Source organism: Leptonychotes weddellii, chromosome 9 (genome assembly GCF_054177405.1).
Source record: "Leptonychotes weddellii isolate Sample4059 chromosome 9, ASM5417740v2, whole genome shotgun sequence".
Classification (NCBI taxonomy): Eukaryota; Metazoa; Chordata; class Mammalia; order Carnivora; family Phocidae; genus Leptonychotes; species Leptonychotes weddellii.
In genome coordinates this window covers 11,242,348-11,261,824 of record NC_138377.1, presented here as the reverse complement: position 1 = coordinate 11,261,824, position 19,477 = coordinate 11,242,348, and the positions used below count along the sequence as shown (strand labels likewise).

The 19,477-nt window shown below is 36.0% G+C and overlaps 1 protein-coding gene across 1 annotated transcript in view; it reads right to left on the bottom strand.

The window, feature by feature from the left end:
- Positions 1 to 19,477, bottom strand: part of RPS6KA5 (ribosomal protein S6 kinase A5) — a 193,420-nt gene that overhangs the window by 68,983 nt on the left and 104,960 nt on the right. The window contains exon 5 of the mRNA XM_081830060.1: positions 17,191 to 17,298. Within this exon, the coding sequence (XP_081686186.1) occupies positions 17,191 to 17,298 (108 nt within the window). The remainder of the gene's footprint in view (positions 1 to 17,190; positions 17,299 to 19,477) is intronic.

Sequence of the window (19,477 nt, the reverse complement as noted above, 5' to 3'; positions counted from 1 at the left end):
CCGCACAAAGGGAGGGCCTTAGCTTAGAAAACAAACACATAAATATTGCCCTTGTGAAATCAAATCCCGAGGCTTGTGCCTCTTGTAGATTTAGGGCCTGAATTTACTCTTGTCCTCCATGGTATGGGGAAGTGAGAAAATCTGGTCAACATGGTGCTACTCTGGAACACATGACAGAACCAGAGAAATTTCCACAACCTAGCTGGATCAGGGTTCACATACAGAAAGCCCTTGAGTCTCAAAATTTCTAAATATGTGAACTGGACTCCTCAAACCAAACAGAAGGATTACTTGAAATACTAGAACAACAATCTATAAAAGATTAGTATGTTGTAAAAGATGAAAGACATAAAGGAAGGACAATATCCATAAAACAACATATCAGTACAGAAAAGATTAGAAAGATAAGAAAAAGAAAATAGAACTATATAAATGAAAAAAATACAGTAATAAAAAACAGGCTGATTAAACAGAGTAGACACAACTAAAGAGAATCTGCAAACTAGAAGATATATTTGAGAAAATACTGCAAAAGTCCCAAGCAAACTAAATAAAAATATACCCATGAGTGGCAAATTCTTATTTCTTAACGTGAGTGATGGTTATAAGTATTTGCCTTATAATAACCCCTAATCTGTACATTTATTTTTTGTTTTTGCATGTTTTATTTTAAAATAAAAAGATAAACCACTCCATAACCAGATATATCTATGATAGCTAAATTAACAATGAATATGCAATCCAAAATAAAGGCATTTTAAGACAAAGGGAGTTTACTATTCATTAAGCGTTGTTAAAAAGACATCTAAAGGAGGCACTTCAGAAATAAACTGAACTCACAAGAAAAGAGTTAAGTTCTAAGAAGCAATAGTGAACAGAGAAAACCGGTAAATGTGAGAAAATCCTGAACAAGTATTGAATTTATAAAATGAAAATTATAGAATAATGATTAATTTGGGGAATATAACACAATGTGGGACCAAATAATAAGTAACAATAACACAGAAAATGAGATGGATAATTGAAGTTAAAATATTCCATGTTCTTGTAGTGGTCATGACAATTACAGACATAATTGTTAAGTCAGTATATAAGTTAAAAATTTCAAGGTAATAACCACTAAAAGAATAGAAATAGAGTATATATAACTTCTAGACCATTACGGAGAAATGAAATAAAGAAATCCTAATAATCTAAATAGGAAAGGAGAGGGAAAAGCAAAGAGAAATTGTGATAAAGAGAAACACATAGCAAGATAAGAGAAATAAGTAAAAATATATCAGTAATCATAATATACAGATTTAACTCACCAGTTAAAAGATAGAAACTCTCTGGATCAAAAACAAAATCCAGCTATATGTTATTTACAAAAGGCACACCTAAAACATAATGACAAAGAAATATTGAAAGTAAAGAGATGGAAAAAGAAGATATAACAGACCAGCACTAACCAATAGAAAGCTGGAGTACTTTTATTAAAAGCAGGAAAATAAACTTTAAGGCAAAAAGGATTATTAAAATTCAGTAGAGTTATCACATAATAATAAAAGGAACATTTCACTAGGGAAATAATACTATTCCAAACCTGAATACCCTCAATATTTTTTGAAAAGCCTTAAACTATATAAAGCAAGAATGGAGAGCTCTTCAAGAAGAAATGGACAAAACCACAACTGTAATGGGCATTTCAACATATCTCTTTTATAACTGACCAATCAAGCAGGAAAATAATTAGTGAAGCTATCGAAGATTTGCATGATGTTATGAGAATACAAAAAACTTTTATAGCAGAGAATACACATTCTTTTCAGGCATACATGTCATATTAACAGAAATTAACCATGTACTAGGTTACAAAGCAAATCTCAAATTCCACAGAAATAAGATCATATATAGTTTGTTCTCCAAACAGAAAGCAATAAAATTAGAACTCATTTACAAACAGATAACAAAAAATCCTATATATTTGAAAACCTAAAAACCTATTTCTAAATAATTCATGGCCCAAAGAAAAAACACTATGAATATGAGACTATTAGAGTAACAGTAAACATGCCATATATCAGAACTTGTGAGATATAGCTAAAGCTGTTCTTAAAATTCAGTTTTATTAAAAATGAAAAGATTAAGTGTTAGTGAGCTGGAGGTCCAACTCAAAAGTTTAGAAAAAGCATATGAAAGAAAAACTCAGAAAGTAAAAGAAAGTAATAAAGGAACATCAGCAAAGAAATGGAAAAAATGAGAAGCTTGACAAAAGCTGTTTCTTGGAAAAGACTAATAGGCAAATTTCTAGCACACTGACAAAGAGAAAAAGAGAGGAAAGTTACAGATCAATAATATTAATAATTTAAAAGGAAATATTACTACACTCATATTATTCAAAAATAAGTGAATTCTACGAACGTGATGCCAAAGAACTTAAAAAGAAAAAATATTAACATTTTCTATAAAAACATAACTTACCAAAATTGACTCAAGAAGAAACTGAAAACCTAAATATTATTATAAATATTTTTAAAGAATTAAATAAGTATTTGAAAAGCTACTCACACTCACCTAGGAGGTGGGAAAAAAAATATACACCCTGATTGATAGTTATAGAGGTGCATTAAGAGGAAATATTCAGAGGAATAGGATTTCTATCTACATACAGGATTCTAAATTCATTTCATGATGTTAGTATAAGTTCGAAACCAAAATCAGACAAATGTAATATTAGAAAAGAAAATTACAGGTCAACTTGACAATAAAGTCCTAAATAAAATATCAGCAAACAAAATCCAGTGAAGTATAAAACAACAACAACAACAACAACACAGAAAGTAAAGTTTGTTCCAAGAATTGAAAGATGGTTTAACATTCAACAACAAATTCTATTAATATAACTCACAACAGTAGGTGACCAAAGAGAAAAACCATAAGAATTTATATCAGTAAACAACTAGAAACTAAGAATATAATTCATCTATCAAAAACCTAGAGTAAATACCATACTAAATTGTAAAACCCAAGACATGTAGCCTTAAAGTAAAAAGCAAGAGTACACACAAATAAAAGTAGACAGAATAAAGCCAAACCAAACCATCCACCCACAAACACATACAAAGTAAAAATAATGAGAATCACAAAGATATAAAGCCATCATTAGTGACAAGGTGGTTCGGATTTTTTCTCTTAATATAGTCGTTTACATAAAAAATCCAAGTGAATCTGTAGTGGAACATGAATTCAGCAACATTGCTATCTACAAGATCAGCAACATTCTTATGTGTTGCCCAAAAAACCATAAATATTCTAATTTTTGTAGACAGGAATAAAAATTATAAAGTTAATGGAAATGAATCTAATAATATAAGTATAAAGCATTACTTATTGAAGGAAATAAAAGATAACTAAATAAATGGGAAAGCATGAATATTCATTTATGCTAATTAGCTGATAGGAAGATTCAGTAGCCAAAGATCACAGTTATTTCCAGATTAATTTATAAATTCAATTCCATTAATTCACATGGAGGAACGAAAGATCAAGAATAGAGAATACAGTGAAGAGTCAGACGAAAGGAGGAGAGAATGGTAGGATAAAAGTGAAGAGGAGAAAGATCTCACCTCTCCAGATTCAAGACTTACTACAAATTCATAGCCTTTAAGATTTTTTATTTTGACTTAGAGAGAGGCATCCAGACAAATGGAACTGAATGAAGAGAAATAGCAATAGAAATAGACTCCAAGGCATGTACAAGAATTTGGCATATGACAGAAGTTACCTTTCCAAATCAGTAGGGAAAAGATTAACTGACTATTCGATGATAGTTTAGTCAACTGGGTTAATCTATAAAAAGAGATAAAATAAGATCCCCACTTTGTTTTATATACAAAAATTAATTCCGGGGTGCCTGGATGGCTCAGTCGTTAAGTGTCTGCCTTTGGCTCAGGTCATGGTCCCAAGGTCCTGGGATCGAGCCCCGCATCGGGCTCCCTGCTCCACAGGAAGCCTGCTTCTCCCTCTCCCACTCCCCTTGCTTGTGTTCCCTCTCTCGCTGTGTCTCTCTCTGTCAAATAAATAAATAAAATATTTAAAAAAAATTAATTCCTAGTAATTAAAAATTTTATTGTGCCAATTTTTAAAAGAAAAGCAAATATCTTACTGCATTGAGATAAAAAGAGATTTTGTTTTAAAAAATTCAAGGAAATTGACAACCCAATTTTACACCTCAAGGAACTGGAAAAAGAACAAACTAAACCAAAAGTTAGCAGCAGGAAAGAAATAAGTAGACCAGAAATAAATGAAACCTAGAGTAGAAAAAAATTTAACAAAATAAGAGTTGGTTTTTTGAAAATATCAACAAGACTGACAAAATCTTAGCTAGATTAAAAAAAGAGAAGATTCAAATAAATAAAATCAGAAATGAAAGAGAAGACATTAGAAGAAGCTACTATGAACAATTATACACCAAAAACTAGATAATCTAGAATGGATAAACTCCTAGAAACATACAATATACCAAGACTGAATCATGAAGAAATAGGAAGTCTGAACAGACACATAATCAGTAAGGAGACTGAATCAACAATCAAAAATCTCCTCCCAGAAAAGCTCAGGACCAAATGGCTTACAGGAAAATTCTAAAAAAACATTTAAAGAAGTAGTAAGACCAATCCTCCTCAATTTTCCAAAAAACTGAAGAGAACACTTCCAAACTCATTGGATAAGGCCAGCATTACTCTGATACCAAAGTCAGCAAGAGATACTGCAAGAAACCTACAGCCTTATATTTCTGATGAAGACTGATACAAAAATCCCAATTAAATACTAGCAAACCAAATTCAACAGCACATTGAAAGGTTTATGTGACATGACTGAGTGAGGCTTATTCCTGGAATGCAAGGATGGTTCAAGACTTGAAAGTCAATCATCAGTGTAAAACACCATATTAACAGAATGAAGAACAAAAACAACATGATCACTTCAATTGATGCAGAAGAAGCATTTGACAAACTTCAACGCCCTTTCATGATAAAAACACTCAACAACAAAGAAGGAATAGAAAGAAAATACCTCCATATAGTAAAGGCCACATATGAAAAGCCTACAGTAAACATGACACTCAGTGGTCGAAAACTGAAAGCTTTTCCTCTAAAATCAGGAACAAGGTAAGGCTGCTCTTACCACTTCTATTCAATATAGCACTAGAAGTCCTAGCCAGAGCAGTTAGGCCAAAAAAAAAAAAAAAAAAGATATCCAAATCTGAAAGGAGGAAATAAAATTATCTCTGCTTGTAGATTATATAATCTTATATGAAGAAAACCCTAAAGAGTCCACACAAAAAACTGTTAGAATAAGCACATACAGCAAAGTTACAGGATACAAGATCAACATACAAAAATCAGTTATATTTCTTTATACTAACAATGAACAATCCAAAAAAAATTAAGGGGAAAAGATCCCATTTAAAGTAGGATCAAGAATAATAAAATGCTTAGGAATTAATTTAACCAAGAAGTCAAAAGACCTGACAATGAACATGATAAAATATTGTGAAAGGAATTAAGGAAGAGAGAAATAAAAGGAAAGATATCACCTGCTTGTTGATTAGAAGACATAATATTTGAAAATGTCCATACTACCCAGAGTAATCTAGAGAGTCAATGTAATTCCTTTCAAAATCCCAATGGCATTTTTTTGCAAAAATAAAAAAATATATTAAAATTGATACGAAATCTCTAGGGACCCTGAATAGCCAAACAATCTTGGGAAAGAAGAACAAAGTTGGCAGTGTCACACTTCCTGATTTCAAAATATATTACAAAGCTACAGTAAACAATACATCTTGGTAGTGGAATTAAGACAGGCATACAGAGCAATGGAAAAAAATAGAGAGCCCAGAAATAAACCTTACAGTGCATTCAGTCAAATGGTCTTCAACAAGGGTGTCAAAACTGCATGATGAGCAAAGGATGGTCTCCTTAACAGGTGATGCTGGGAAAAATGTGGACAGCTGCACGCAAAAGAATGAAGTCGGACCCTTACTTTATACCAATACAAAAGTTAACTCAAAATGGACTAAAGACCTAAATGTAAGACCTAAAACTATAAGGCTCCTAGAAGAAAAAGCAGAGGGAAAGTTTCATGACACTGGATTTAGCAATTATTTCTTGGATATGATACCAAAAGCACAAGCAACAAAAGCTAACAAATGGAAGGCAGCTATGCTCACCACTATACCACCAACGCCGGCTTAAAAGCTGACAAATGGGACAATATCAAAATTAAAAACTTCCTTGCATCAAAGGAAACAAAGTGAAAAGGCAACCTACAGAACAGGAGAGGAAATTAACAAATCTCATATCTGATAAGTGGTTAATATCCAGAATATATTAAGAACTACAACTCAACAAGAAAAAAGCAAATAACCTGATTAAAAACTAGGCAAAGAATTTCAACAGACATTCTTCCAAAGATGATAAACAAGAGACCAACAAGCACATGAAAAGATGTGCAACATCACTAATCATGAGAGAAATGCAAATAAAAGCTATAATGAGGTATCACCTCACACTCGTTATGAGGGCTGCTATCAAAAAGGCAGAAATATTAAGTATAGGTGAGGATGTGGAGACACTGGAATGCTTGCACATTGTTGGTGGGAATGTAAAATGGTGCAGCCTCTATGGGACACAATACGGATGTTCCTCAAAAAAAATTAAAAATAAAATTATCATGGGGGAAAATAAATAATATAATCATATGATCCAGCAATTCTACTTCTGGATATATATCCAAAAGAACTTGAAAGCATTATCTCAAAGAGATATTTGTATACCTATGTTCAATGGCAGCATTATTCTCAATAGCCAATATGGGGAAGCAACCCAAATGTCCATTAGTGGATGAATGGATAAACAAAGTATGATATATACATATATTATAATATTACTTAGCCTTAAAAAAGAAGGCAATCCCATCACGTACTACTACACTAATAAACCTTGAAGACATTATGTTAACTGAAGTAAGCCAGTCAAAAAGATAAATACTGTATGATTCTACTTGTGTTAGGTATCTAAAGTAGTCAAACTCACAGAAACAAAATAGAATGGTGGTTGCCAGGAGCTAGGAGGAGGGAAAACTGGGGAGTTGTTGTTCAATGGGTATAGAGTTGAGTTTTTCAAGATAAAACATTTCTAGAGGCCTGTTGTACAATACTGTGAATATAGTTAATACTACTGATGTACCCTTAAAAATAGTTTAGATGATAATTTTTATGTGTATTTTACAATTAAAATTTTAAAAATAATCTAATGTAAATATGAAAAGATTAGTAAATTTGATTTTATTAAAATGTCAAATCTGATGATGGCAAAAATACCATTAAAGACAAGTGAAAGACTTGGAAAAGAAATAAAGTATATAATTACAAATTATGGGTACCTAGAATATTTAAAGAACTGCAGAAAACCAATAATATCAGAAAAAAATTGCAACACTAAGAAAACACAGAGACCTAAATGTATCTCAGTAGGAGAATGGAGAAGTAAACTAGATAATTCATTTAAAAGAATATTATACAGAAGCTAAATTAATGAAACAGATTCATATTTATCAACTTAGATAAATTTCAAAAATAAGTCAAATAAAATACTTTGCAATATGATATGCCATTTATGTACATTTTAGGAACATAAGCTAACAGTGTATATAGTTTATGGATATATACATATGAAGTAGGGGTACTAAAACAAGATTAAATTCAACACACCATCTACTCTTTGCCTGCGCTTGTTAAGCTAAATGTGGTTGGAGCAAAACATAGAATCAGGCTGACCAGTTTCACTTTAAATCCATGACCATGAGCCTCAAGTAGGCCTTCAATGCTGTCCAGCAAACACACTCATTTCCTAATCCATTCACTCTCCCACAGATGTGGCTACTTATTTTATCTCTTCTCCTCTCTCCTCAAACTCCAATGTCTCCTTTTCCTTCCTCACTTTCAGTGAGAACATAGAAGCAATCAGAAAAGACATTCCATAAGCTCCCATTACCACTTCTTGACAGCCATGTGCATCTGGGCCCAGTAACTCACCCTTCTCTCTCCCTAAGGATGAACTGACCAGGCCACTGGCTGAGGGCAGCTTCCCCACTTATGCACTGAGTTTATCCCTCCCAAGGTCAGTGTTCCAGCAATCCTCTCCCTTCTATCATTATTCTATTGACCTCCACTTCCTTTCCAGGAATGTGTCAACCAGCATATGATGTCTGCCATTTCTCCCACCTTAAAATAAAAAGACCTCTCTTGACCCCATTCCATCCTCTGCTGTCCTCCCCACACGATGTCACTATTCCTGTTTACAGAAAACCCCAAGAGCCTTAGGTTGTGGAGGACAATATGTCTATTCCCGTTCTCTCTCTCCTGAGATTTAGATTGAGCCAATGCTCAATCTCCAGTCCTCACCTTATTTGTCCTAATTTGTCCTAAACAGTATTTGACATAGTTGATCGCGTTCATCCTAGAAACATTTCTTCACTTGGCTCCCAAGACAACACACTTGCCTATTTTCTTCCAGTTTCCCAGTCCCTTTTTCCCAGTCTCCTTTGCTGGCGCCTCCTCCTCTTTTTACTCTCAGTGTCAGAGCAGCCTGGGGTTCAGAGCTTTGTCCCTTTTTCTTTCCTATCTGTACTTACTCTGTTGATATTCTCCTCCAATTTTTAAAAATATTTTATTTATTTATTTGAGAGAGAGAGAGAGCAGGGAGGGAGATTGAGAGGGAGAAGCAGACTCCCCAATGAGCAGGGAGCCCGATGCAGGGGCTCAATCCCAGGACCCCAGGATCATGACCTGAGCTGGAGGTAGATGCTTAACTGACTGAGCCACCCAGGCGCCCCTCTCCTTCATTTTCATGATTTTAAATATTACTTATATACTGGTAAATTCCATATTTGTATCTCTACATGAGACTTCTCCCGCAAACTCCAGACTCAAATCTCCTACTGCCCACTAGACATCTCTGTAAGTCTAATAGTCATCTCAAATTCAAGCTGCTCAAATGCACTCTTCTACCTACCCGAAATCTTTCCATCAGAAGCCCACGCCATGTTAGTTGATAGCAACTTCATCTTTTCGGCCACTCTGGCCAACAACCTTAGGGATCCCCTGATTCCTCTTGCTCTCTCACATCCCACGTCCAACCCGTCAAGAAATTTCATTATCCCTAATGTCAAAATATATCTAAAATCTGACTACTTACTACAACTTACTCTGCCACTCCACGGTCTAAAGCATTACCATCTCTTGCTAGGATTAGTGCAACAGTTTCCTAACTGGTCTCCATGTCTCCAGACTTGTCCCACCAAAAGAATTTCATGCTTGGCAAACAAAATTACTTTTCTAAAATAAGTCAGATTATCTCACTCCTCTACTCCAAACTTTCCAATGTCCCCCATTTCACTAAAAGAAGTCACAGTCCTTACAACAGTCTTCAGTGCCCTGCATGATCTGTACCACCTCCACGCCCTTACTTCCTGCTACTCTGAGCCTCACTCACTCTATACATGTACACTGTATTCCTCATTGTTCCACAAACAGCCCAGGCATATTCCCACCTTGGATCTTTCACACCAGCTGATCTCTCTGCCTAAAAATCTCTTTCCTAAGATACTGATATGGCTCACACTCTCACTTCCTTCATGTCTCTATTCAACTGTCATCTTCTCAGCAAGACCATCCCTGAACCTCATTTAAAAGTGCAACTTTTTTGGGTGTCTGGGTGGCTCAGTCTGTTAAGTGTCTGACTCTTGATTTCAGCTCAGGTCATGATCTCAGGGTTGTGAGGTCGAGCCCTGTGTTGGGCCCTGCGCTCAACACAGAGTCTGCTTGAGATTCTCTCCCTCTGCCTCTCCCACTCCCTCTTTTAAAAAAAAAAAAAGTGCAACGATTTCTCACCCTAAAACTCCTATCCCTTTTTCCTAGTGTATTTGTCTTCTTGTAACTTCCCAATATCTAACATATTTCATATATATTTTACTCATTTACTTGTTATTGGCTGCCTCCCTGTCAAGAGGAAAGATTTTTTTCTATTTTGTTCATTGCTAGATTTCAATACCAGATAGAAGAGTGCCTGGATCACAGAAGACATTTAATTGATATTTGCTGAATGAGTGGGAAAAAATGCAAAATGTTTATAATTGTATATGTGAATAGTGGGTGCACAGATTCTGTTATATCATTTTTAATATTTTATTATATTTATTTCATAACATAAAAAATTAGAAAGAAATTTGGAAGGTATAAACATTTATTAATCACACTTATGCAATATCAGTTAATATTCCAGAATATTTTTTGCTAAATTCCCCTTAAGGGTTTGAAAGTCCCTGACACTCTGCATGGGTTTTAAGTAATTTTCCCCTTTTTCTTAGAAAATAGATAAAAATGATCTATTTTCAGATTAATAAGGTCCATATTAATATAGAATAATGTGACTGCTAAATATAATTTACAAGTAAATAAAAATTACATATATTTAACCTGATTTGAACAAATGGAATATATATTATAGAAGTTTCTGTGAAAAGAATCTCCACTCAAAAGCTGTCCCTGCCTGGTCTGTGATGTCATTTACATTAAACCTACCCTCTGAGCTTGTGCATTGAACTTGTCTTAAAATTAGAAAGAGTATTACAATAAATCTTACCGGAGCCAATAATTTCTACTGTAAGAAAAGTTATAAAGGAATCTGTGAGGTAGACATCTGAGGGCAAAGCCCTGTCTATCTCCTTCCCCTCCTCCTGACCAAATGTAAGGGATCCACTCCAATATCTGGCAGAAGAACTTTACAAACATGGCTAAAACTAATGTGCTAGCATCTGTATATTGTAATACTGTTTAAGTAGAAGAAAGATTGGGGCAATGGAAAAATGCTCTGACTGGTTTCTAGATCTCCTGTTTGTTTGGTTTTTTTTTTAAAGATTTTATTTATTTGACAGAGAGAGACACAGCGAGAGAGGGAACACAAGCAGGGGGAGTGGGAGAGGGTGAAGCAGGCTTCCCACTGAGCGGGGAGCCCGATGCGGGGCCGATCCCAGGACCCTGGGATCATGACCTGAGCCGAAGGCAGACGCTTAACGACTGAGCTACCCAGGCGCCCCTAGATCTCCTGTTTTCCCAACACTTCCTCTCAACGTTTACCCTAAAATAACTAAAATTATCCCAGAGTCACTGATTTGGGTGAATGACTGATAGGACTTATTTACAGAGACCTAATACATTTTTAAAAAAGATTTTATTTATTTATTAGAGAGAGAGAGAGCGCGTGAGCGAACACAAGCAGGGGGAGCAGCAGGCTCCCTGCTGAGCAAGGAGCCCGATGTGGAACTCGATCCCAGGACCCTGGGATCATGACCTGGGCCGAAGGCAGCCGCTTAACCGACTGAGCCACCCAGGTGTCCCAACCTAATACATTCTTGAGGAGGATATGCATGTGAAAAGAATCGTCAACATATATCACTGCGAATCAATTGAGGAAGGGGACAGAAGTAACTAAAAAGCTTCCTGAAAGAGTAGGGTTATCTGATTCCTAAAGCAAACATGCTCTTTATGGATCCCGAAGCTCACCTAGGCATCTATATATGTCACAGCAGCAGAATACTGCAAATGACATTATTAACTAGGCATTTACTAAAGGCATAATTTAAAACTTTCCTACAAATCAGAAAAGGGAGAGTAATTTAAGATTCTCATTTGTATATTTTAGTTTTGTTCACGGTAATCTAAAATTTGAACAGTATGTCTTACACATAGAAACTGATATTTACTTACTGCTTCACACTGTAGAATATACTTTCATGAGCATCAACTCATTGTGTGATATGATGATCCTATAAATTAGATATGACAGCTATTATTTTACCGATGAAGAAACTAAGCCTGAGAAGGGCTAATGACCAGGGCTTGCTTGCCCAACGTCACACAGCTACAGAGGGGAGACCTGAAAAAGATCCTCTTCCTTCAATACATGTTCTATCCACTACACACAAAGGCCACTTATATGTTCAAAAATTAATGAACAACATTCTCTTAACTAAGCAAAGGTGCACTTTTCTATTTTCTGGAAAGAGAAAAGAGTCACTAATCCATAGGCCTTTCCTTTAAAGTATAGCTACCATGGCAGTATGTTATAATTAGTTTAGCTACTTCTATTTTAAATGTTGGGACATTATTTTTCTGCTAGGTTTATTTAGCTACCTGTAGATTCACATTAATAATCTGTTGTGATATTTTTAAATGTTCAGTGTGAAATTATGAAAACACAGAATGTATATGCCATATGTAAGTATAGGGTAACTAATAGGACATTAATGTATCATTTTCACATTATTTGTTTATAAACAGGTAAAAACAGACACTCTTCAAAAATAAATGTCTTTAAAGTCGTCAGTGTTAGAATCATATACCCAAAACCAGCAGACTGTCTGACTCACAGTAGGAACTCAACAAATGTTTGAATTGCACACTCAAGAGATCCTATGAAGGACATAGACTAGCCTGCAGATATTTAGAAATGTCTTCTTTTATTCTCAGAATCTCAAGGGATTTATCAAATTCTATGATTGAGAAAAGAACATATGAAAAGTATCAAATTTGGAAAGTGTTCATTATCATATAAAAGATTTTAAAGGTTTCTAAAATAAACCAATTTTATCCTGTATACAATCCAGTTTAGCAAACTATAATCTAGAAATAATTAATTAATGCATATTTGACAAATACCTCTAGAATATAGGCTCATTAGGACAAGGAATTTGTTATGTTCACCACTATATTTCTAGGGTGTAAGTACAATACCTGATATATAGTACTCAATTAATATTTGCTCAATTATTCAATTAACAAATACACAGAGAGATGAATATTACACCATGAGCAGAAACTTAAACTGTTATTTTAAAAGTATATGTATTTTATACATAGATATAGATATAAACATTTATTAATCACACTTATGCAATATCAGTTAATATTCCAGAATATTTTTTGCTAAATTCCCCTTAAGGGTTTGAAAGTCCCTGACACTCTGCATGGGTTTTAAGTAATTTTCCCCTTTTTCTTAGAAAATAGATAAAAATGATCTATTTTCAGATTAATATAGTCCATATTAATATAGGATAATGTGACTATATTAATAGAAATAAATTTCCCAGACCCAATGAGGGCAGAATTTGTAACACACAAAACTGCAATATATTGAAAGAGAAGCATATTTGGGCCGGGGAAGATTAGTTCAGTTTTGGAAATGTTGAGCTCAAGGAGTCTATGAGAGCATCACATGGAAATACATTACAAGCATGTTTGGAGCTGGAGCTCAGAAGAGAGGTCAGGGTTGCCATATATTTTTAGGAATCACCAGCATAAAGGTAGAGAGGAGAGCACAAAGAGAGAAGAGTACTTAGTACTGAACTGTGAGGAACCCTTGGGTAGAAGAGGAAGAGCCTGCAAAAGACAGTGACAGATAGAAGGAAAGCCAGGGGAGCGTGGTGTCACAGGAGCCAAGGAGAGAGGCAATATCCAGTTCAACATTACTAGGTAGTCAAGTAAGAAAGGACTAAAAAGTATCTAAAACTGAGGTCAATAGTGATCTTGACAAGAAGGCTTACAGTCCGTCAGTAGGTGTGCAAGCCAAACTGGAGCAGATTAAGGAGTGACATGTGGATAAGTAAAGAGAGTGTGTAGACAAATACTGACAGACAACAAGAGCACAAGAGCTGGAAAGGAATATGGAATTCTGAGATAGATTCTGTTTATCTATCTATTAGTCAGTCCATCCGTCCGTCCATCCATCCATCCATCCATCTTTAAAATTTTAAAATGGGAGAGACTAGGCATGCTTAAATGGTGATAAAAGGGTCCAAGAGGAAGAGGTAGAAGAGGAGAGAGGTCAGTTGGAGCTGGAGTTATAGAATCTTTCTGTATACACTGGAAACCAAGGGAACTCCTTAAACTAGACTTTAAACTGAAAACCAACGAGGTAGAATAGGGATGGACAAAAAAGAAACTCATTCCAAGAAAGATGGTATTTTGATATAAAGGAGTCAGGGTGACATGTAAAACCAAAAAGGAATGCTAGCTAATCAAAACAGAAATTGTTTGGTGGGACTATTTTTAAGGTGGAAAGAGTCGAGGCAGGGAAACTTGCTGAACAGGTGCTGAGTGGCATCAGGGGAGCAAAGAACCACTAGATCCTGTTGTAGGGCTCTCAGAGAGGGGTAGTTCCTATCCCAGCCCTGAGAGTTAAACCTGAAGCCTAGTGTGACAGTATGTCCTCTATGGGAAGAGGAAGAACGAGCTGGTGGTCTGAGGGGAAGAGATGAAAGTGGAAAGCTTAATGACACAGACCTTAACACACCAACTGTATTAAATGCAGCTAGGTTGTATTCAGTGAATAATAAGAAAATCTATAAATTATTTCTCCACTTCAGATTGAGTCCCAATATTTCATTTTTTAAAAAGATTTTATTTATGTATTTATTTGAGGGAGAGCAGGGGGAGAGGCAGAAGGAGAGAATCTCAAGCAGACTCTGTGTTGAGTGCAGGGCCCAACACGGGGCTCGATCTCATGACCCTGAGATCATGGCCTGAGCCAAACCAAGAGCTGGACGCTTAACCGACTGAGCCACCCAGGTACCCGCCCCCACCCAATATTTCATTTTTGTACCTAAACAACTAAGTGTTCAAAACCCATGGTATCCGACAAGAACTCCCTTTGTTCCCTTGCCGAGGAGCTGTTGGCATGATTAACAGAACACACAGGTCTCTCTTGTGAGGAGGGACCTAGCTGACTTAGTCACATGGCATTTCTGATTAATTTGTATTTCTGTATTAAAACTCAGCAACTCTGATCCATGTTTGATTTTTGTTTATTTTTGCTGTTTCCCAGGGCCAAAGTCTGCCAAACGATCAGCCACACGTACCCATAAATACAGGAGTCACTAAGTGATTCTTTTCATTGGTGTCTTACCAGAACCTAGCCTAATGTCTAGTATGGAAAAGGCCCTCAACAAATACTGATGGAGTGAATGAGCAAATACACGGACGGTTCCATGGAGAGAGGAGAAGGCGATCACCAAATCTCTCTATGCCGGCATGCTTAACATGCCAAGGATCCTTTGGCCATCTGTTGAAGCCCACAGACCCCTTCTCAAAACAGTGTTTTTGAATGCACAGTATGACAGAGGAAACCATAATCACATTGGAATACAGACACAAGAAACTATTTGCATTGAAATATAGTGAAATCAAAATAGAAAAAGAACGGTGACTTCATCACAAATATGGATCTGCGGCATGTACTGGGCTTGTCAAGTCACAGACATCTCTGTAGAAAGATCTGGCTGGGCTAGTTCCCTGGCAACACCACCACCTGACAGCATCCGCAGAGTTTCTGTTCTCAGTTTCTCAGGGAGGAATCCTCTAAACTCCTGTCCAGGAAGCCATGTTCTCAGGATGAAGAGGCAGAAAGAGGCCATGGGAGGTCCATGGCTCACTGTGTCATTTTTCACTTCAACCACTAGTTCCCTTGTTGTGTCCTCACCTTCAGTCCATCATCCCTGAATCCAGTCTTTCTAGTTAACCCTTTCAGTCCTCCCTGAAGATAAAGAAAGCATGGTTGCCTAGGTGAATCAGGTAGACGGCAGATTGGAGGGGGCTCCCTGTTTCTTGTACAGACTTGCAACCGTATCACCCATGCTCCTACTTTGAGGGACACCTGATGCCCCCAATTCCTGACCCTGTCTGGGAGCCAGAAGTGCAAATTAGCTTGTTTTGGGGTTTCTCACATTACTAGCTTAGGATTCAACTGGGACCGGGAATGCTACCTCAGTTACAACTAGAGTTCCTGCTGTCCATCTTCCAAAATTTGGTTGCTATTTTCTTCCTTCTCTTTTGAGTACATGCCTATTTTACTCCCTTACTTTTGTGTAGGGGGTTTAATGAGGAAGCAACGGTAAACATATTTAACCTGTCACATTTTACTGAAGTTGCCATGACAAGTTTTACAAAGGAGAAAGAGTTTTAAAAATCAGACTCTGAAGTAAATTCCTCAAAAACTCATCTATTTGATAACTATGAATTTTCCATCAGAGATAATCAATATAATTACAACCACAACTTCATGAAGGCAGAAACCATTTCCACCTTCTTCATCATTGCATTATCTAGTACCAAGCATAGTAGAGATGGTCAATAAATATTTATTAAGTAAGTGAACTGAACGAATATGGATACGATAAAAAACTAGGATCTTTAGTTCTATAATTTCAGCACTTATGGAATTCACCTAGGACTGCTTTGGCAATATTACAAAAAGCAAACAATCAGAAACAGACACACCTGATGTGGAACTCGAGAATGATGTGTTTTACAACCACAAAGTCCTTCACTACAAAAATTTCACTGTAATTCTGTATTCTATACCAATACTTTCTTAGATAAAAATGAGCTAGCATTCAAATTTACCTCGTTATCTTGCATAACCAGTAGTATAAAAATATAATTTTTATTACAACTGCTACATAAGTAGTATTTAAATTAGAATAGTAGATGTACATTTTAAAATGTCATTAAATGCATCTGTAATAGTAAATAAGTACTAATCAATATTGAAAATGCAAAGTCCTCCATATTTAAAATCTGCACATTATCTATTACATTTTAGTTTGTATGAGCAAAAACAGCAAGGTTGTTAAAGAAGTTGATCTAGTAGATCCTTGTCATGTTTGTCAAGTGAATTCAAAGGGACATGAGGACATGTCCTACTTTGTAAATACAATGTAAACTCTATGTCCTTTGTTTTATAATTCTAGATTGGTTACCAACTAAGGCATAATTCTCCTCAAGGGCCCAAAGGCTTATTTACATTTTTCAGTTATATTTTATAGGGAAAGTTAAATGCACAGTTTAGTTTTAAACTGGGGAGTGCTGATATAAACATCAAAGGTTTACTGCAATTCTAACAAGATGGTAATTTTAAGCTAAAAATCTTTACAGTCATTCATGTCAAGATGTTCCTCTAGGCAAACCTGCACAAAAATCCATAATCCATATGGTACTCTCCTGATAAATGCTTATTCTGTAACTCATTTTTTTATCATTGTTTACATTCCGTTGTTACTAACTTCAAATTAAAATGTAATACTCACTTCTTCAGCCACAAACTCCTTACTCAGACCAAAATCTGTCAGCACCACGTGGCCATTAGAATCAAGTAGAATGTTCTCAAGCTTAATGTCACGGTATATAATTCCCAACTGTAAAAACAAACAAACACACATTTTCAAATAACAATTTCCAAAAAATGAATTAGGAAAGTCTTTATCTACCTTAAAAACAAACCAAAAAAGGATTCTCCTGTTCAGGATGCTATAATGGCTCTTAGTCACTGGCTAGGGCCAGTGTGAATTCGTCCATCTCAGGTTCATCTGCTGGGCTCCCTGGACCTCTCCTCTGTGTAATGAAGATCCATTCCCGCTGGACCAGCTTCTGTGGGGTCTCTCCGTTGACTACTGTCAACTCCGTTCTTCCTGTTCTATCTTCTGGATGTATTTAATCCTCACTGCAGATGATCTTCTTCTGATACGTTTAGTCAATTCATGTCTATCACTTCCTAAAGGATTCAGAGACCTTTCTGACTAACCAGATCCCACACTGGTCACGTCTTTGTTTTTATTCTTTCACTTACCTAAGAGTACACTGTACTTACCTAAAAATAACTGGTATTTTCTAGGCATTTCCCACTTGTCTCAATATAACCATACACTAACTCTGTTTTTCACTTTTCATGCATTTGTCTAGTAGTATCTTGTACAGTGTCAAATAGATAATTAATAAAGACTTGTTGAGTAATAGGCTCCTAAACAAAGAGGCTGAAGATCATAGGTTAATTTTAGTTGATCATTAGTTCTAAATAAATGAAATAAGTCAATTAGATATTTATATATCCTTCCATTTTGTTTTGCATGTAAGTTTTATAGTAAAACACTCCAGCTATTTCTTCAGCTAAATAAATCTATACAAATCACACAAGAAGTTCTTGATAGATGTGCACTGCACATTTCATGTTATGTCAGCCTGAATTAAATGTTTTTAAACTTAGAAACACTGCTTTCCACAACACTAAGTATATGAAAAAGCAGATTTGTAATAACTTCCTCAAATTGAAACAACAAATTACACAAGGAAAAATGCAAGGCAATTTTCCTTCCAGAAATTCAGTGTTCTACAGGAAAGAAAGGATGGTATCTGCAATCTATTGAACAGAAATTTGACTTAAAGCCTCACAAGCATCTAACAACCAGTATGACCTTTTTTTTTTTTTTCAAAGAAACTCTTTGGAAGCAATTTTAGAAATAAATCATTTACTATCTGCTTTACCTCATCACTTCCAAGTAAACTTCCATTTTTGTCTCTTCCCAGGAAACTCAATGTTAGCAGCTGTATCAAGGTTAATGTTACGGGCTTAATATCTCTTATGTTGTATCTCTTTGTATTTATCTTTTTAGGGTAGTAAGATTAAGAGAAACTTAGCTGAGGTCTGATTTGCTGTATTACTTTCACTCCATATCAATTACACGTATATCCAGTATTCATCATGTTCTCTACTTCTGTGGTTCTGATTACCCTGTTTTAATAATAACAGATGTTCGTGGATTTTCCTTTAATAAAGAGAATTAGTGGAATTAAAGCTTTCACACAAAAAGTGACTTTAGCTTACCCATTGGAATTTTGTATTTGTTTTGTTTTTACTCTGGTATTTATGGTGATTTCCACCACCACTTTTATATTATAAAAACTTACATCTAGTACCCCTAAGCATGAAACTCAAAGATATTTTCAGCCCATTCCTGGGCCCAATTTGGATCATATATGAAGATGTCCTAACTACTTTATATCCCACAGAGGTACTCAGGCAAAAGCTGGCCACCACATGACAACTCTACCCAAAGGAATGGGGTGTCTGTCCCCTCACCGCAGGGAGGCGTCAGCTCCCTTCCTGCTCCTTTGTTCTTTCTCTCCAAGCATTGCAGCCCTGCCTCCCCCTTGTGCTTATGCATTGGTCATCCACTCTTCTTAGGATTCCTACTCTGACTGTCAGCCCCTGCCTGCCCAGTCTGGGCTCTGCTCTAGCTAGATATCCCCTGTTCCTGGTCCCTGCCTTCCGTGCTTGCATCTTCTCACCATCTTTTCTCACAGACCCTCCTGTCCATTGCCTCCATCTTGTAATCCCAGTCTCCCTGCCCCTTTAAAAATGTCCTCCCTCTTCCTTGCCTTTTCCCTTCATCTCTCTCCACCCTTGTCTGTGCCCCATAATCACCACTTTAATCTCTGTTCATCTCTAATCCAGTGCAGGTCTGAATTCATGATGATGAACAGTGGCTCGTATGTACTTGTCTCATCCTAATGTAGGGACTCAAGTCACGCTGGTCTCGT